This window comes from Mobula hypostoma, chromosome 13 (assembly GCF_963921235.1).
Source record: "Mobula hypostoma chromosome 13, sMobHyp1.1, whole genome shotgun sequence".
Lineage (NCBI taxonomy): Eukaryota > Metazoa > Chordata > Chondrichthyes > Myliobatiformes > Myliobatidae > Mobula > Mobula hypostoma.
This window is the reverse complement of record NC_086109.1, coordinates 84,485,666-84,506,842: the sequence shown is the minus strand read 5'-3', so window position 1 is coordinate 84,506,842 and position 21,177 is coordinate 84,485,666. Positions and strand designations below refer to the sequence as shown.

The following is a 21,177-nucleotide window of genomic DNA, read 5'->3' as shown; positions in this document are numbered from 1 at the left end:
CACCTTCTTAATTACCCTTGCTCATGTGATAATCTTCTATCCATTCATCCTCGCAACCTCCTCAGTCACTGGCAAAGCCTCAAAGTCAGAATTTCTAAAATCCTGCTTGTTCTGAGTGGCTTGGTGGATCCGTGGACAGCCTGGCATGGTCTGCAAGTGCCCACTCCTACTTTGATGCCATGTTGTCCATGCCCATGCCAAGGCAGCCACAAAATTGTCCTTCGTGCCCTGGGTTACTAAGGAAGAACAAGGCACAGCTAGAATTTCTATTTATAAACCGCATCCAAGGTTTAAGAATTCTTTCCTAAGTTGAATGAAGCAGCCAGGGAAACCTTTCCTTCACCCCTATGTTTAAACTGGAGTAACATCTGGATCCCAAATGTAGGGATGCTGATTTATATAAATATTTCAGAACAAGTACAATGACGTTAAGCCTGGTTTATAATTTCTTCCTGGCCCTGAATTGAGTGTATAATTTGATCCTGATTCATGTTTTCTTAACTGATGTCTATAAATTGGTGTAGACAGACTAAAGTTCCTTAACACAAATACACACACAGACATGAAGTTACAACACCAGCGATCGCTGGTCAGGGTTCAATTCTCGCCGCCGCTGTCTGCAAGGAGTTTGTGTGTCCTCCCCGTAACCATGCGGGTTTCCCCTGGGTGCTCTGGTTTCTCTCAGATTCCAAAAACGTCCGGGTTGGGGTTAGTAAATTATGAGTGAGTGGTGCTGGAGGCGTGGCTGTACTTGGGGGCTGCCCCCAGCACATCCTGAGACAGTGCTGGTCATTGATGCAGACGGCACATTTTACTGTATACACATGATAAGTACAGCTGACCTTTGTTCCTTAATCTTTAACCCATGAATGGCCCCTTACTATTTTTTGCTTTTCTTTTAATTGCACTATTTTTTAATATATTTGTTATAGTAACTTACAGTATTTTTTATGTATTGCTGCAAAATAACACATTTCGTGACATATGTAAGTAATAATAGAACTGATTCTAATTCTGATACAGTTGAAGCTAGCTGTGTTTAATGCTTGCTAAACTTGTGCTAATCAAGCTAGGTGGAGCTTCACTCTGACCATCACTGTGAAGTTTCTCAGGTGACGTGCCAGGAGACTGTTGCAAACCTGAAACTCAAAATACTGCAGGTGCTGGAAATCTGAAATTAAAAGCGAAAGCACTGGAAGCACTCGGAAGGTGCGGAGGCGTAGCGTTTAGCACCAACGCTTTACTGTGCCAGCGATCCAGGTTCCATTTCTGCCGATGTCTTTGTGCGCTCTTTCCGTGAGTGCACGGGTTTCCTCCTCTGTACTCCACATGCCAAAGGCACACGGGTTACGGTTAGGAAGTTGTGGGCGTGCTCTGCTGGCACTGGAGACATGGTGACAATTATGGGCAGTCCCCAGCACATCCTCGGACGGTGTTGTTCATTGACACAAAAAGACACATATTACTGCATACAAAGGTTACAAATAAAGTGAATCTTTAATCTGAAAGGCTCAGGCAGCATCAGGGATGAGCGAAAACCCTTAAAGTTTCAAGTTTAAGACCCTTCATTAGAACGCAGTTCCATTGAAGGCTCTGGACCTAAAGTGGTAACTGTTCCCCATTCCCAAGAGACTGCCTGATCTGCTGGTTCCTCCTCCCCCACCCCCCTCATCACCACCAGAGTTTAGAACGCCCAGCATATGTACAGCCTATCCAAATGAATGAGTGTTCGGGAGACGGGTGGGATGGATTTGCTGGCCTTCTCTGGGACAGCAGGCATCGTCTGGCATGTGGGAACTTGGTTCACAGCCACAATTCCTACTTGCAAACAGAATTCTCTAAGCAGATAGGGAGCAGCTGTATTCTGAACCTGTGCCTAATGTGTATGATAGGACTGTGCAAAGAGAACACTGTTGTTATCTAGCCAGTGCTGTCACTACCCTGAGAGTGCCAGATACTGTGGAGTATGTTTTATTCTATAGTTAGTTTATGCTATATCTGCCCTTAGCTCATTAACGTCCATAGGGTGATTCAAAGTCAGTGGCAGAAATTAATTGAACTCTGGATTATTTAACCTATCCCAGAGCAGGAAAATAGTTTTGAAATATATTTGCCATTTCCCTCCAATCTAAAGAAACCTGTCCCGTACCTGTTGCACATTACATACAGGTAAGATCAGCTTATGAATATTTGTGACTGTGGTCAGGAGCCCTCAATAGCTCAGTTTTCACACAGCCTGCTTGTAAAAACAAACATGATTTTCCTGAGCAACACACACAAAATGCTGGAGGAATTTAGCAGACCAGGGCAGCATCCATATAGGGGAATAAAGAGTCGATGTTTCAGACCAAAACCCTTCATCAAGAAGATAGTTTGCCCTGAGATCTCTCGATTTTAGATCAGATGTACATGCAGATAAACAATCTCTCTGTATATAGAGTTTGATAGTATGCATCTATTTATATTGTGCACAGTGCACAGTGCTTTTGTGCATGAATGTTCATGAGTATATGTATATTTCTGGGTGTGTGTGTGTGTGTGTGTGTGTGTGTGTGTGTGTGTGTGCCTGTGTCCATGTGTCTGTGAGTGTGTGTCCGTGTGTCTGAGTTTGTGTATATTTATTGTGTGTTTGCTTGTGTGTCTGAATGTGTATGTGTGTGTGTGAGTCTGTGTGTAGCTATGTGTCTGTGAGTGTGTGTGTGGGTTTGAGTCTGAGTCTATGTGTGTGTGAGTCTGTATGTGAGTGTGTATGTGTGTGTGTGGGTGGCTGTCTGTGTGTGTGTGAGTTTTTGTGTGTGTGGGTATGTGTGATGGTTTGTGTGGGTGTGTGTGTGTGTGGGTATGTGTGATGGTTTGTGTGGGTGTGTGTGTGTGTGTGGGTATGTGTGATGGTTTGTGTGGGTGTGTGTGTGTGTGTGTGGGTATGTGTGATGGTTTGTGTGGGGGTGTGTGTGTGTGTGTGGGTATGTGTGATGGTTTGTGTGGGTGTGTGTGTGTGTGGGTATGTGTGATGGTTTGTGTGGGTGTGTGTGTGTGTGGGTGTGCATGTGCACATGTTCCATCTTGCTTCACAATCTTTATAAAAGACTTCAGCACAACAGTCCACATCCACAGAATTAAACTTTGCGGATTCCAAATGTCTCAGTGAAAGATTCAAAGAACCGTATTGAATTTCTATACATTGTCCCACAGGACATATAGGAATGCTTTATCACCAGTTACGACCTTTAGAAGTGTGGTTACCATGGCAATGGAGAAGAAGTGGCAACCAATTTCCACGTAGCAAACTCCCTCAAGCAGTATTATGATAACGAATTGATAATCTGTTTCAAATCTTGTCGACGGAGACATAATATTGGGTTTGGCCCCAATGTAGCTGTGTTGTATAGTTTCAAAATATTTATAGTTTCATTGAACACAGGAGGAGGTCCTTTGGTCCAGCACGAATCGCATCTTATTCTCCCAGTAATCCTTCTCAGATTTGTCCACTCGAAGGTAATCAGACTTGGAATCCGGTTTATTATCACTGATATATGCCATGAAATTTGTTGTTTTGCAGTAGCAGTACATTGCAATACACAAAAAATACTACAAGTTATATCATTGAATAAATAAACGAGAGCAGAAAGTGTGAAAGTGTTCATGGGTTCATGTCCGTTCGGAAATCTGATGGCGGAGGGGAAGAAGCTGTTCATAAAACATTGAGTGTACGCCTTCAGGCTCCTGGACCTTCTCCCTGATGGTAGCAATGAGAAGAGGGCACGCCCTTGGTGGTGAGGGGCCCTAAAGATGGATGCCACCTTCTTAACGCATCACCTATTGACGGTGGTGGGGCGTCTAGTGCCCTTGACGGAACTGGCTGAGTTTACAGCCCGCTGCAGCCTTTTCTGGTCCTTTGCATTGGAGCCTCTACACTTTGCGGTGATTTATGGTTAATTTACACAGGCCAATTAACCTACCAACCTGCAGGAAACCAGACCACACAGGCGGAAACCCACGTGGTCACCGGGAGAATGTGCAAACTCCGCAAGACAGCACTGAAGATGGAGGTTGAACCAGGGTCACTGGAGAGGTAAGGCAGCAGCTTTCCCAGCAGCGTCACTTGCGACCCCTTAATTATCCCCAAACGAAAAAGAGAAAGCCGGACTTCAATTCAAGTTTAATTGTCATTCAACCGAACATGGATACTCATTAATACAGCCAAATGGGACGGTGTTACTCCAGGTTCAAGATGCAAAACACAGTACCAACAGTCACACACAGCACAAAGCACACATAGCACGTATGAGATAGAAAGGTACAGCCACTTAATAAAAGAGAACAAACTCAAGGCACCCAACGCCGCCGAAATCTGTGGACGACCATCACAGAGCTTGTCTTCTGCTGAATGATAACAGGGGTGGGGCAGCAGCCTGGGCACCGTGCCACACTGCCCCCACCCATGGCACCAGCCACGATGCCTCTCTTTGGCAGCTGTAAACTGTGAGCTGTTCACTTGTGGCTGTGCCCTGACTAAAACGTCTGCCTATATTTCTGCGCTTCATTCTCATTCAGCTTCGCTCTGCGCTGAATAGGAGTGAACCAGTCACGAGACGATAGAATGTTAAAGCTTTATGCGGCATTTATGAGGTCAGACCTCACTTGGAGTATTACAAGGAGCTTTGGGCCTCTTATCTAAGAAAGGAAACACTGGCAGTGGAGGAGGTCCATAGAAGGTTCGTGAGAATGATTCCAGAATTGAACGGGTTAATGTATGAGGAGCTTTTGATGGCTCTGGGCCTGTACTTGCTAGAGTTCAGAAGAATGAGGGGGGGGATCTCATTGAGACTTATCGAATACTGAAAGGGCTAGCCTTTCCGTATACGTTCCTTATAGTGGGGGGAAGTTTACAGCCTCAGAGTACAGGGACATCCCTAAAGAAAAGAGATGAGGAGGAATTTCTTCAACCAGAGAATCTGTGGATTTCATTGCCACAGATGGCTATGGAGGCCCAGTCATTGGGTACATTTAAGGAGGATGTTGATAAGTACTTAGTAAGAGCATCTCAGATTATGGGGGGAAAGCAGGAGAATGAATTTGAGAGGGTAATAAATCAGCCATGATGGAATGGCAGAGCAGACATGATGGGCTGAATGGCCTAATTCTGCTCCTATGTATTATGGTCTAACCTAATACACAGAGAGCCAGGATTTTGCTTTAGGTATCATACTTATCTTTCCAGTGCAAAACACGAATTCTCAACCCATGTGTGTAATTGACTTTTCTGTCATTTGAAGTCATCTCTGATTTGAGCAGAATTTGGAGTGAATCCAGCAGGCAAAATGATTCAACACTCAGACCCATATCTTAATGTGCCATGCAAGGGATTGCTTATAGTATTGGACAAGATGAAACTCATTTATTTAACAATATATTTAAAGGCTCTGCTTTTTGTAAGAAACTGTTTTATGACTTTTCCATGTTGGATTATGGGTCTGAATTTAAACGTGTTTGATGTTTCTCGACCACATTTCAAACATCCCTTGCACTGTGGGACGATCGAGCCTGTTCTCTCCAGTTTAGAGCTCTTAGATTTATTTGTTAATGAGGGGAAGGCGGGTCCCTTTATGTGAGGTCTTGTCCCAGCCACTAATGAACCCACACAACGACAGATTTATTTTGCCCCAAGCCAGTATTACAATGAAAGTTGCTTGAAATACGCGGACTGTGTGAATGAATTAGTGCTTAGCGGCCAGCCAGGATTTATATGTGGGCACACAGATCAGAAATGGAAAAATTCCATGTCTCCCATAGATAATTTACTGGACGTTGGTGGTGGGAGGAGGACTTCACTACTACACAAAAATGCAGCGCCATATGTTTTGATGTCACTGAACCAAATCACCCAAATGGCCGTGAGCCTTCGAGATGAATGATGTCTGGCTACCCACTTTTACAGGATTCAATCATCGCTGGCAATATCATCCCTCACTGCCCTTGAACACAGAACACCACAGTATGCTACAGGCCCTCCAGCCCACCATGTTGTGTAAACTTTTAACCTGCACTAAAAATCAATCTCGAACATGAAAACAAAATCTGCAGGTGCTGGAGGTCCAGAGCAACAGACGCAAAATGCTGGAGGAACTCAGCAGGCCAGGCAGCATGTATGGAAAAGAGCAAACAGTCGGTTTCGAGCCAGGATGCTTCTTCGGGACTGGAAAGGCGGGGAAGAAGTCGGAGTAAGAAGATGGGGGGGTGGTGGGGAAGAGAGGAAGAAGTGGAAGGTGGTAGGGGTTGGTGAAACTGGCAGAGGGGGAAGTGGTGAAGTAAGGGGCCGGGAAGTTGATTGGTGAAAGAGATAACGGGCTGAAGAAGAGGGAATCTGATCGGAGAGGACAGAAGGCCATGGAAGAAAGGGAGGGGGAAGGAGCACCAGAGGGAGGTGATGGGCAGGTAAGGAGATAAGTGGAGAGAGGAAATCGGGAATGGGGAATTGGTGAGGAGAGGAAGGAGGCAAATCGACCTTCATGCTATCAGGTGGAATACAAGATGTTGCTCCTCCAACCTCCGTGCAGCCTCATCACAGCAGTAGAGGAGGCCATGGACTGATCCGTCAGAATGGGAATGGGAAGTAGAATTGAAATGGCTGGGTCCTACCTGTGGTAGGATGGAGCAGACGTGCACAATAAGCGGTCCACAAATTTACAACTGCTCTCACCAATGTAGAGGAGACTGCATCAGGAGCACCAGACACAATAGACAAACCCAGCAGATTCACAGTTGAAATGTTGCCTCACTTGGAAGGACTGCCTGAGGCCCTGAATGGAGGTGAGGGAGGTGTATGGTCATGACTCGCAAATTTGGCACTTACTTCAAACGCTTCCATCGCAGCCTCGACCTACCCATGACCTTTGGCTGCTTTCCCAGGCTCTATCTGACCTCCTTGACCTACGTCTGCTCTTCAATGGCCTCTCCCTGCTCTCCCAGAGATGGACCAAGAGATATCAACTCACTATCCAAAAAGCAGCAGGAGTTCCTCCTGGTGATCAGACCAATTATTTGTCTCACAATTGCATTATTAAGACAAACTGATCACTGTCACTTCTGTAGTTGTGGGATCTTCCTGCATGCAACTTGCTTGCTGCATTTTCTACCTTTCAATAGCATCTGCATTTCAAGGAATAACTTCATTGCCAGCAAGCAGCTTCGGGACATCATGAAAGATGCTGGTAACTGTTTTTCCTTCTTTTGTTAAACCCACATATTCTTCATGTTTCTAGTGAATTGGTGTGAAAGGTAGATCTGAGATTCAGACTTTTAGATCCCAGTTCAAGAATGTGATTATAACACAGAAAACATTACAACACAATACAGGCCCTTCAGTCCACAATGTTGTGCCAACCTTTTAATCTACTCTAAAATCAACCTAACCCTCCCCTCCTACATAGTCCTCCATTTTTCTACCAATCATGTGCCTATCTAAGAGTTTCCTCAATGCTCCCAATGTATCTGGCTCTATCCCCACTCTAGCAGGGCGTCCCACACATTCACCACTCTCTGTGTAAAAAACTTTACCTCTCACATCCTTCCTATACTTTCTTCCAATTACTTTAATATTATGTCCCCTGATGTTAGCCAAATTTACCCTGGGAAAAACGCCCATTCAACTGATGCTTCAACATTAAAAGAAAGCTTTAAACTGTCAGCCTAATAAATTAATCAGCATATTTACTGTGATATAAATGATATGAAGATACAAAATCCTCCAAAGAGATGTTTGGTTTAATCCCCTTTAATGCTTGCACCAATGATAAAGAGAAATCAGTGCAGTTAGTTCTTACATAAATCAGAGTTTACAGAGAGTGGAGGAGTGTACATTGTGTTTTATACCCCACCATGCAAAGTGAGTCATTTCTTGTAATAAATTTAGAGCAGGCAAGACGTACAAAATTCAGCATGAGCACAGTTCATTCAACTCCTCTTGTCTTCATTAGAACCGTTTGATGCTTCTCAAGATCTGATGACCCTGTGATTTATTTATAGGACATCAGTCAGCCAATTCTATTGGCCAATAAAACACACCCAATGAATGTTGTTCGCTTTTCATTTGGCAGTAAAAGGGGCTACTTAAAATATATCTTGCCTTCTTTTCAAATTATGAACAGAAAAGCCAAAGAATATCAGTATTATGGACATCCTCATCCATCCAAGACATGACCTTCTCTCATTACCACCATCAGGGAGGAGGTAGGGAGCTCAACAATTTAGGATTCACTTCCATCAGATTTCTGAATGATCCATGAATCCATAAACACTACTGCACTATTCTCTCTTTTTGGACCTTTTAAAAATGTATTTCTTATTGTAACAGAGGAATTTTATTTTGTACTGTAATGCTGTCACAAAACAATGAATCTCATTACATATGTCTGTCTTGGTCCCAACTAAATAGCAGCAGGCATCCAGGTTTGGCCACTCCAATTCCCCAGAGGATGCTTAGCTGCTGCTGTCCCTTTAACACTCAGACTGCCAATCTCCTTCATGGAAAATCTCTCCTTAAAGGCCTCATGCTGAGCACTCAGGGCTCAATCATAAGAGTTCTATTTCTAGTTCTACTGTTTGTGATTTTGCCTTTGGATTTCATTGGTCTAGTTTTGTTCAAGTCTAATCTGAGTTAATTCTAGACCTTACTCTGCACATGGGTTTATCACCATTGACAACTCTCTCGTTACAATGTCAGTGATAGTACACCTGATTCTGATTCATGGAGAGAATCTTGTAGCATTATTTGTGAGGCATTTATCTTCAAAAGGACAAGTTACCTTGTCAGTCACAGAAAGAATTTGGTATGCGTTTAGTACAAAAAGCATTCTAGACCTCGCCAGCACACACAGACACGTTCCCGTTAAGCTTGAATATGCACAGGGAAAGAGCAAAGTAAACTGGGGCAATGGGACTGTTCCTTCAAAGAACCATTAACAGCAAGATGGAATAAATTGCTTTCTTCTTCATTGTATGATTCCAAGTTTCAATTCAGCGATGCATATTGTTCCCTAGTCCAAGTGCCAGAGTGTGGTGAATCTGTGGAATTTGTTGCACAAGAGGCTATGAACGCCAAGTCACTGGGTATATTTAAGGCAGAGGCTGATTCTCATTGCTGTCTGTAAGAAATCTTATTGTGAACCCTAATCCTTCCATGTCACTAATTTAGACGAGCAATCCCCATTATCATGGACTTCATTTCATTAAATTAATCTTCTCCACAGCCTTTGCACAATGTTTTTCATTCTACCCATTCAAATTTCCAAAGCAAAATTATCCCAAATGTCTTTGGACCATATCTAAAAAAGGATTTGCTGGCTTAGAGGGAGGGGGTCCAGAGAAGGTTCACAAAGATTCCCACAGCTGCCTGTAAGGAATTTATACATTCTCCACAAGACCGCATGGTTTCCTGTGGGTGCTCCAGTTTCCTTCCAGTCCACAGACATACCGGTTGGTAGGTCAATTGGGCATTGTAAATTGTCCCATGATTAGGCTAGGATTAAATTGGGAAGTTGCTAGGTGACGTGGTTTGAAGGACGGGAAGTGTCTATTCCATGCTGTGTCTCAATAAATAAATAATGAACCCAGGAATGAAAGGGTTAATGTGAGCACATGATGGCTCTCGACCTGTACTCACAGGAGTCCAGAAGAACTAGGGTGGATCTCATTGAAACCTACCAAATATTAAAAGAGGACACCTAATAATGGAAGATTCTGGACCAGAGGGCACAGCCTCAGAACAGAACCACGTCCCTTTATACAGAGATGAGGAGGAATTTCCTTTGTCAGGGGATGGTGAATCTATGGAATTCAATGCCACACAGAGCTATGGAAACCAAGTCAGTGGGTATATTTAAAGAAGATGTTGATAGGTTCTTGATTAGTAAGGGTGTCAGGGATTATGGAGAGAAGGCAGGAGAATGTAGTTTAGAGGGAACATAAAGTAGCCATGATCAAATGGTGTAGTAAGTTTCATGGGCTGAATTCTATCCATTGTCTTATAGTTTTATGGCCTTTCCAGTTTTCTGTCTGTGACTAGCTTCTCAGTGAGTTTGTTGGCATTGTACTGACTGCCTGCCAGTGATTCTATTGAATTAACAGCTGACACTAGAATGGAGAGGAAAACAGGGCCAAGGGTCTGGGAACTGGTATGTGATTTTTCATTGATCATAAATTCTAGACAGTTCACCTCTCTCCCCACAGATCTCCTGACCTTTGGAGCACTTCCTACTCTTTCGCTCTTCATTACAGATATGCAGCATTTTCATGAAGTATTCTGTTCAGTATTAGTGATCTGTGAATCTACAAAGGTAGTCCAAAGAGCCTCGAAAATTTAGCCATTTTTATAACTGTTCAGCCTTGTTCTACTGCACATCACTGAAAACAGTCTCTGGGAGTCCATCATACCAATTTGTGTTGACAGCACAAATATTCCAAAGTGCAGATTCTGAGACTAAATTATCGTGCATCTAAACTTTCCCAGTCAATTAATTCTATTTCAATACCTATTCCATTGATTCAGTCACTCTACACATTGCTGCAAACTTTCACAGGGACTTTATACCAATCTTTAGTTCAGGAGTAGAGGGAGAAAGGATGGTAGACATGGCTATTCCCCATAGAGATTGGCTGTAGAAAGTTCCCGGGAAGGTCAGCGTGGGGGTTGCTGTCTGTGCTGGGCCTTGTTGAAAAGAGCAAGAACCAAGCAGCTCACAGGATGGGGAGGAAGCTGCAAGAGCCTCTTGCTGGATATGGAGCAGGCAAGAGGAGTTGAGCCGGAAGTCAGGAGCAGATGGGCAGTGACTTGGCCACCACTGCTGACCCACCAGCTAGACAGTGTAGTGGTCAAGGGTCGAAACATTCTATGAAGGTTGGGCACCACCTGCCAACATCTGCTCCTGGCCAAAAGCTATGGTTACCTCATCAGGTCACTGAAGAGAGCACCCCGGTCTATGATGCAAGCAAAAATATCATAATTGCTTCAATGTAAATTAAGATGGAAATTATAATTACATCAGCAAATTAATTAATGAGTTGAAATTTCCCATTAGCAGACTAAGTTATCCACAACCAACATTTAATCTAAAGAAAAGCTAAAGTGCAATAACTTGTGACCCAATTTAATAAGCAAGTCAATAAATACGCTGTTTTACAAGGGGTTATTTATAGGAAAAGCATAACTCTATATGTTAAAGTCTGGTGGATTATTTTGGGGGGAATTGTTGCACGGACATCTTGTGAATGCACAGTGGTTCATGGTGTGGTGCAAGTGCCCTCAAACCCACAAGTCTTCCGTCAACCATTCACCCACCCCATCCTCTAATTTCTTTGGGTTGAAAAACACAGTTACAAAAAAAAAGTGCACACGGCTGATAAGTAAATCGACCTGGGAGCTGACTGTTTACAAGTACAAAGCAGGAAGTCACCCTCAATTCTAACTTCTATGGAATGTCCAGTGGTGTCTTTGTAGGTTGTGACATGCAGTGTAGACAATTGCTACAGTATATCATCGCTCCAATATCTTTTCACATTAATGTTGTATTAATCTTTCAAGTTCCATAGAAATGAAGCTATTCCATAAAACAATTGTGAACTGTTTATCCTACAGCATATCCAGATCAAAGTTCACCTCAGTCAGAGCAGTAGTACAGAGATACATTTTCACATGTAAACACCCGGATTTGAGGCTCTAAGTTGTCGTGGTGTGAAGTATGTGGGAGGATGGATCTTGCACTCAACTTGCAGAAAAGGGTCCTTTACCAACTTGCCTCTATCACACACCGCCTCCTGACAACGATGATACTTGTAAAGCTAGCCCACGCGCCATCGCCATAGCAAATGCCGACGTTGGCATTATCTACTGAGCGCTAATAGCTTTTGGCCATCCAAAGACCAGTGTCTGAGGAGCAAGATCTCAGATCACAAAGCAGCAGTGACTTCTCACCTTTGGTTCCTATAGCAGATGCCCCAGAGAACTGGAAATTACCAGCAATCATCTCTCCACAGGAAACTCCAAATCCATTGGCAGGGTAGATGAACCATTATCTGCGTCCTCTCCCAGGCTGATTAACCCCAACACTGAGGCTCTAATTACACCCAACTGAATCAATAAGAGAGCCCACCAGCAGCCATAGCCACACATTACTGGGAGGACAAGAAGCGCTTTAGGAATGAGCTCAAAGCATCCTTGGAAAAAATTAACATAATCACCGACCAAGAATTCCTAGTTTCAAAACAATTAAAATGGAGGGCAGCATCCAAGAAGGTATTGAGAGTCTTCAGTCCTTTTGTAGTGAATACAGAAAAGCTCAGTGAAAATGGCTGGAGCCCATCAGTGCATAAACCACCCACATCCACCCACCACCAAAAGAAAATCTGCAGACCCTGGAAATCCAACCAACACTCACAAAATGCAGGATGAACTCAGCAAGCAACTTCTATGGAAAAGAGTATAGTCAACGTTTCAGGCCGAGACCCTTCATCAGGACTGGAAAAATAAATGAGGGGTCAGAGTAAGGAGGTGGGGGGAGGGGAGGAAGAAACCCAAAGTGATAGGTGGAACTGGGAGGAGGGAGGGATGATGCAAAGTTGATAGGTGAAAGAGATACATAGCTGGAGAAGGGGGAATCTGATAGGACAGGACCGAAGTCCATGGAAGAAAGAAAAGGGGGAGGAGCACCAGAGTGAGGTGAAGGGCAGGCAAGGAGATAAGGTGTGAGAGGAAGAATGGAAATGGGGAATGGTGAAGGAGAGGGATGGAGCATTATTGGAAGTTCGAGAAATCGATGTTCATGCCATCAGGTTGGAGGCTACCCAGACAGAATATAAGGTGCTGCTCCTTCAACCTGAGTGTGGCCTCATCAGGACAGCAGAGGAGGCCATGGACTGACATGTTGGAATGGGAATGGGAAGTGGAATTAAAATGGGTGGCCACTGGGAGATCCTGCGTTCTCTGGCAAACGGAGCATAGGTGCTTGTCGAAGTGCTCTCCCAATCTACATCGGGTCTCACCAATATACAGGAGGCTGATACCCACTGATATTACCATCCATCCAGTCAAGCATCCCCTGCCTTCCCTGTGGCAGAGTCTGCAGATTCTAAGCTGGCCTGATTTTGCTTCATCCTTAACCACAAGCACCTGAGAGGTTTGTTGACAATTTCCTTCTGTTTTTCTCTTGCAGTGAATTGGGACACTGTACCTGTCCAAGGATACTATATAGTCCAAGCTCTCCATATAGGAATGTGGGCAGGGGATGTGACCATTCACTCTCAAGGCTTGTTCCACCATCCAATTAGGTGATAAATGCTGTATCCCAGATAATTTACACTTTATTCTGTACCATTTAATTATCTTGCCATTTAAAGTCTACCAAGTTCCGTTCTGAGCTTCATCTCAATAGACAATAGACAATAGGTGCAGGAGTAGACCAATCAGCCCTTCGAGCCAGCACCACCATTCACTGTGATCATGGTTGATCATCCGCAATCAGTACTCTTTTCCTGCCTTCTCCCCATATCCCTTCACTCCACTACCTTTAAGAGCTCTATCTATCTCTTTTTTGAAAGAATCCAGAGAATTGGCCTCCACAGCCTTCTAAGGCAGAGCATTCCACAGAACCACAACCCTCTGTGTGAAAAAGTTTTTCCTCAACTCCGTTCTAAATTGTCTACCCCTTATTCTTAAACTGTGGCCTCTGGTTCTGGACTCCCCCAACATCGGGAACACGTTTCCTGCCTCTAGCGTGTCCAATCCCTTAGTAATCTTATATGTTTCAATCAGATCCCCTCTCATCCTTCTAAATTCCAGTGTATACAACCCCAGTCGCTCCAATCTTTCAACATATGACAGTCCCAGGAATTAACCTCATGAACCTACGCTACACTCCCTCAATAGCTAGAACGTCCTTCCTCAAATCTCAGACTCCTTCCAAGCCTGAAAAATACCTGTTATCATTAGTGCAGGATATTTGTTTTTTTTGCCTCAAGATGTCAATTCCGACTGATGCTATCAAACTGCCATGATATCCTTCCATAGACAATGCCTGGTTCAAAGTTGGATATAGCTGTTGCACACAGATTTATGTTCTTCATCTCCCACCTTTTGTACTAATGCACCGATCACAATCTCTTTTAAACTCTTTGTATTGCAAAAGGGACCCATTTACTTTGGCCCAGTGTTTTGCACATAATAATGAGCTCCAAAGCAAGGTGGCTACTAAAACTTCCATAATATGGTAAGGAAATAATGGAGGTCAGTTTCACTTTGAGTGATTTGGGAAATGAACAATTTTGACCTGGAAGATTGTAGTATTTTCCTCATATTCCATAGAAGTCAACATGTGTGGTGATCAGGAAAGCTGGACAATTCTCATTTGATCTGAAATTGCCGATTTCATATTATTGCAAGAAGCTAAAATATTCCTACCTCTCCATAAGGTTAAATCTTTATGAGGGAATCTATTCCATAATCAAGATTAATGAAGATCATGCAGCTTAATATTTTCTTGCCAATATGATATTGTGAAATATCCTTCATGCTCTATCACATTGGAGAGGCAGCAGAAGTTAATTCAATGGCAGACCTTTTAAGGATATTCTCGGGAATCTTGGCCAACCATTTAAGGATATTCTTGGGGAAGCTTCGCCAATCACTTACAGGTATTCTAGAGGAAATGAGGCCAATCATTTAAGAATATTCTACAGGAAGCAGTGAGGTACTGATGACAACTTGAGCTTCCCCCTTTAAGAATAAGCTCCCAATTTTAAGCTCACTGCTCCACAGAATTCTCAAGTGGAAAGTCAGGCACTTCTCCACAGGAAGATGATCAGAGGACCCAACCATTTTATTCTGAAAGATCTCTTTCACTCAGGGGTTCCTGACCTTTTTTATACTATAGACCCCTGCCATTAACCAAGGGGCCTGTGGACCTCAGGTTGGGAACCATTCTCCACAGATATACAGGTAACTTGACCTCTCTATCACTCCTCTGCTTTGTTTTGCCAACAGGGATACTCAGTAGTGACTCTTAACAATCGTTGAATTCTTTATCAGAATTCTGAAGTCAAAGGGAAGTGGGGACTAAATGTCAAAGGGTCACTAATGAAGGGGAAGAACACTGCAAATGTAATGGGTTTTCTTGCTTTCTAATATTGTAACTGGTCTGTGGTAATGGAGAGATTATCATAAAATGAAGCTGGCATTCCAGTGTGAATAAGAGGTACAATACAGTGATGCCAATCAGCAGAATACATATCAAATATTCCTCTATCGCAAGCGAGAAGCAAGGTCTATTCGTGACATCCCAGCAGCTCCACACGGAGAGTGATGCGCTCGTGCCAGGTCTGAGGCAAGATCCGGACAAACCGTGCGTAGAACGGTGGGTCAAAAATGTTGCGTTTGTGGTTGTAGTTGTCGTTGTTGCCCTGGAATACCTACACGGAGCACGTCAATGAACAAAGGAAATGTTAATCACGAATCCAGTCACAAGCTTTTTATATACCGTTCTGTTGATTTACACCTATCATTACATTTATTATTATAAGTACACAGCTAACTCAGTTAGCTCCTGCAAACAAGCAATTTCAATGCTCCCTGCAGTATATTCAAGATTCAAGAATGATTAATGTCATTTGCAGTACACAAGTGTAAAGTAAAAGCAAAGTAATTGTAAAAAAATGCAATAACACCAAGAACACAATAAATATAAATACATCAGATAGCCTATATACATAGATTGATTGTACATCTATAAATTGATGCTAGGCACAGGAGTGGCTGTACATAAGGCGACCCTGAGAGGAAATGAGAAAGTAGTGGTGGTGGGGTGCGATAGTGGGTGAAGATGTTGATCAGCCTTGATGCTTGGGGAAAGTAACTGTTTTGAGTCTGGTGGTCCTGGCGTAAGTGCTGGACCAACCGGACTACGAGCAGGGTGGGTGGCATTGTTAATGATGTTGCTCACCATTTTCCAGCACCAAAATATAACAATAAGTTACCCTAATCTACTTGCCTTTTGCTGCAGTCTTCTTCACAAACAACTGACCAACCATTCTATAGACTTCAGTAACCCAACGAGCTGATCTAAGAACCCACACAAAAAAATGCTGGCAGGCCAGGCAGCATCTATAGGAAGAGGTACAGTTGACGTTTCGGGCCGAGATCCTGATGAAGCATTTTTTGTGCGTGTTGCTTGAATTTCCAGCACCTGCAGATTTCCTCGTGTTTGAGCTGATCTAAGGGTATTCCACCTGAAATGTTTATTCTATTTCTCCATCTGTAGATGTTGCCTGACCTGCCAACTGCAGGTTTTTGTTATCTGAATATCAACCGCTGGCAAACCAGAAATTGTTCTAATCCAATCTTCTGGTGTCTGCATAAACACTGTCCGACTGGTGGAGGGTGGGTCACTGGTTTGTTTGCTGAAATGGGAAATCTCAATTTATCCTCATCCTCATTGGAGACAAATTACCATAGGTCTCTAACTGAGGGAAGCCAACTCAACATAAGGTACTGTTACAAAAGACCAGCGAGGGATCTTAATGAGTTAAGACTTCACAGCAGGTCAGGCGGTATCTGTAGAACCAGAAATGGTTTCCAGGACCCAGAATGTAACATCAACTGTTTCTAATGCATTGAGCGCTTACAACCTTTTCCATTTTTGTTTCCTATTTCCAGATTCTTCGATTTTCTTTCGCAAGTAGGTGTTGAGGCCACCTTAACAAAGGAGGGGTTAGGAAGGCACACCCTGCTATACTGGGAGAACGCAAAGCATTATCAGGTCATTCCCATCACCTATTGCCAATTTTTAAATGGGATTTTGGGATACTGGTGGATCAGTCCCTTCACGGAGCTCCACCTTGAGCAAGACACACAGAAGTTGAAAGTCAAGTTTATTGTCTTATCAAAGTTCAAAGTAAACTTATTATCAGAGTACATATATGTCACCATATACAACCCTAAAATTTGGTATTACCTTCATAGTTCATCAAATCAGAATCATAGAAAAGTACAGCACAGGAACAGGCTCTTCAGCCCATCTAGTCCATGCCGAACCGTTTAAACTGCCTAGTAAATTGTTTACCTCATCTTTTTTTGTTATGCTGTCTTTGTAAATAGTCCAAGACTTTCCATCATTGCTGTGGGCAATTTTAAAGGATTTCACATACTGGTGCACTCCAAAGTCTTTTGCTCCTTGAGTAATGATGCCAGTGATTTTTTTAGGAACGAGGAGATCAATCTATAAGGAGACGACAACAGACAGATAAAATGAAAGGCAAGCAATAAGCTAATAGCTAAACGAAGCTGAGCTCCTGGGCCAGTTGGACATACACCTCCCTTGAACATTCTTTCATTCTGCCCCTTAAATGTTGTCCCATGATGCTAATTGACCATAGCAACCCCTGAGTGCTCTAAGGTATTAGACTTGAAATGCTTCTGGTCTCCAGCTGAAGGTGTGAGTTAAAATTCCACTTATGACATACATCATCGGTAGTACACTGGTAACTATCTCCAACTTTCATTTGAGAAACTTGGGTACAATTTCCCCACCAAAGTGAACATGTTTGCCTGGGTAACCACAGAGAAAGAACATGCAGCGTCCACAAGAACCATGGAGATGTTCTGGGACCATCGGGCACCAAGGTTCTGGTGTTGCTGCAGCTTATTTTCTGCTACTTATCTATTTAATACTGTTTTTCTATTACTGTCTTGTTTTTATCTACCGCTTTATTTAATTGCCTGAGAGGAAGCCACACAGAGTTTTCATTGTACCTACGTAAAAAGACAATAAAGATCATTCCATTCCATTCAGTTCAATTCAATTCAATTCACAGATGATAAATGTCACTTTAGAGAAGGATGAGCACACATTTTAATCTTTTTTATGTTTGTTATTGTTATTGTCTCTGTGCTTTGTTGTGGTGCTGTAGAACTGCACATTGCAATAAATTTACTTTTGTAGTGAATTTTAAAAAAACAGTATAATGATTGGTGGAAACTCCAATCAAGTTTCAATTCTCCTGACGGGAAACTAATAGAGTCATTACAGCATTACAGCACAGAAACAGACTCTTCGGCCCATTGAGTCCATGCTGAACTATTATTCTGCCTTGTTCCATCAATAAGCACCTGGGCCATAGCCCATCATGCCACTGACATCCATGTACTTACCCAAACTTCTTGTAACTGTTGAAATCAAACCAGCAACCATCAACTCATTCCACGCTCTCACCGCCCTCTACGTGAAAAAGTTCCCCCTCAGGTTCTCCTTAACCATTTCACCCTTCGCCCATGACCTCAAGTTCTAGACTCACCCAACCTCAGTGGGAAAAGGCTTTTTTCCATTGACGTTGTGTGTGTCTAGAATTAGAGGTCATAGGTTAATGGTGAAAGGTGAAGTGTTTAAGGGGAACATGAGGGGAAACTTTCTTACTCAGGGAATGATGTCAGTGTGGAATGAGTCACGGAAGTGGCAGATCTGAGTTCAATTGCAACTTTCACGAGAAGTCTGGATAAGTACAGAGACATCAGGAGTATGAAGGACTATGGCCCAGGTGCAGGTTGATGGGACAAGGCAAAATAACAGTTCAGCATGGACTAGATGGACGGTGAAGCTGTATAAATCTAAAGTAATACGAGGGGTGATTGATAAGTTTGTGGCCTAAGGTAGAAGCAGTCCATTTTAGAAAACCTAGCACATTTATTTTTCCTACATTTACACACTTAGTCCAGCGGTCGTGGATCATACAGATCCCTTCTTTGTAGAAGTCGCCATCTTGGACCTCCAGAAGTGGTCCACAGCAGGGGTGATTGATAAGTTTGTGGCCTAAGGTAGAAGGAAATGAGTTATTAACTTCAAACTTTCTGCATTTTCACTCAGAGTTGAGCTGCACGAGCATGTAATGAGAGCTGTATAACTCATCTCCTTCTACCTTAGGCCACGAACTTATCAATCACCTCTGCTGTAGACCACCTGGAGGTCCAAGATGGTCTCGTTACATGCACGTGCAGTTCAACTCTTTGAATGATAATGCAGAAAGTTTGAAGTTAATAACTCATCTCTTTCTACCTTAGGCCACAAACTTATCAATCATCCCGCGTACATTCCACAGATGATAAACACATGTTCCTGAGAGGACCTGGAACGTGAATATTTATAATTTATCTTATTCTAATACTATAGTCATATTTAAACACTATGGTTTCCATAGTAATAATAGTTTAGAACTGAAACCCATTCTTCCCCCCCTACCCCCCGCCTTCCTTATTTCCTATGGATCTGAAATCAGATTGAAGAAGTTGGGGAAAAAAGAGCCTTACAATTGAACTGTTTACCCCTTTAAGCTGATGAACAATTTAATTATCTGCTCTATAGCAGAGTGGTAGAGTATCACCCCATTGTTGAGTGCTCAGTGTATGACGAGCCTTACTACGGTCTATACAGGATATGAAAGGCCGAGATGGAGTGGAACTGCAGAAGCTGTTTCCAATTGTTGGCAAGTCTAGGGCCGGAGGGCACAGACTCAAAATAGACAGATGTCCCTTTAGAACAGAGATGAGGAGGAATTTCTTTAGCCAGAGGGCACTGAGTCTGTGAATTCATTGCCACAGACAGCTGTGGAGGGCAAGTAATTTAAAGTGGAGGTTGATGGATTCTTGATTTCTAAGGGCATCAAAGGTTACGGGGAGAAGTCAGATTAGTGGAGTTGAGAGAGATTATAATCCACCATGATGAAATGATGGAACTGACTTAATGGACCAAATGGCCTAATTCTGCTCCTATGTCTTATGGTCTTACAGACTGAGTCTGTCCCATCATTCCAACAGCCTTGCAGATCCATCTTTTCAGGCCCATTTGCCACCATCTCTCTATGTTCCTCTATGGTATGTTACCAATGTTTTCCTCGCTCCACAAAGGCTGCCTGACGCATTCCCATGATACCATTCCTTGCCAAGAAAGCATCTGCTTCCCCTTATACAAACCATTTTTCATCTCTGGCCTGCAGAGGCAGTGAGTTTCACATTTACTTTGTTTGATAAGACATTTCCTGCATCCACGATGAACAAACTTCCTTAAATCTATTTTGTAGTTCAGCTGGAGGCAAACCAGATGCGGAAATGCAAAATGCCAAGCCTGAATTGCGTTCACTTGAGCAAGGCGCTGGGTCTGATACCTGAAGCCACTGTAACTGGTTGTTGAGCTCAGCTGTCCAGGCGTTGGTTTTCCCATGTTTGTCCAGCCGTGCTAAGCACGGTGCCCAGGTGAAAGCGTCGATCCCCCACATTTTGTACGTACTTGAAGCAGTAATCTGCCTGTCCCTGATGAGCCTCGATTTCATCCCGAGTGGTTCCGAGCAACCTGTTGTGTTTAAGTAAACTGTAAACACAAATTTTATGACAGAGTGGGTAGTGTTTAAAAGTCAGTATATATAATACACTAGTTTACAATCTCCAACACTTGAATACAAACCGGACCATCTCTGTTACCTTGTCCCACGTAGTTTTTATGGTCCTTATATACTAAAATTGGGTGAGACTAAAACTAGAGGTCATTGGTTAAGGGTTCAAGGAGAAATATTTAAGGTGAACTTCTTTACTCAGAGGGTGATGTCAGTGTGGATGCAGATTCAATTGCAACATTTAAAAGAGGTTTGTTTAAGTGCATGGTTGTGAGGCTTATGGCAGTTGTGCAGGTCAACAAACATAGGCAGATTAACAATTTGGTATGGACTAAATAGGCTAAAAAACATGTTTCTATGCTCTATGACTATAAGCCAAGATCAAGGCACATTAACTTTTTTTGTGGAGTCTTTGAATTGTAATTAAATAATACTAATTTATAGATTCTAATTCCCCTCCCTTGAAGTCTACAATCAGTTCCTTGGTCTTACTGACACTGAGTGAGAGGTTGTAGCTCTGACAGCATTCAGCTAATTTGTACAGTTAGGAAATGTATTTGGAGAGGCAATAAGCTATGGATGCTGAAACCTGGAGTAAAATTCAACTGCTGGAAGGCCTCAATTAGTCAAGCAGCATGCACAGGTTATACAGTACATATTTCAGATTGAGACCTGCCATCAGAATTAAGAAAATATAATTTCTGGTGCAAAAAAATTTGGCACCAAGGCACTAGAGTCGGAAGTTTTAAGCCTAAC

General features: G+C 42.9%; 1 protein-coding gene across 4 annotated transcripts in view; it reads right to left on the bottom strand.

The window, feature by feature from the left end:
- Positions 1-7,758: 7,758 nt before the first annotated feature.
- The window catches only part of LOC134355747 (EGF-like repeat and discoidin I-like domain-containing protein 3), a 116,084-nt gene continuing 102,665 nt past the window's right edge, over positions 7,759-21,177 (bottom strand). For 2 of the 4 annotated variants that reach the window (XM_063066096.1, XM_063066098.1), the window contains 3 exons: positions 20,197-20,399; positions 17,106-17,261; positions 7,759-15,456 (listed from right to left, as the gene is read on the bottom strand). In XM_063066096.1, coding sequence (XP_062922166.1) covers positions 15,313-15,456; positions 17,106-17,261; positions 20,197-20,399 — 503 coding nt within the window. In that variant the 3' untranslated portion in view covers positions 7,759-15,312. The remainder of the gene's footprint in view (positions 15,457-17,105; positions 17,262-20,196; positions 20,400-21,177) is intronic. The other 2 variants (XM_063066097.1, XM_063066099.1) reach the window with 1 other exon arrangement.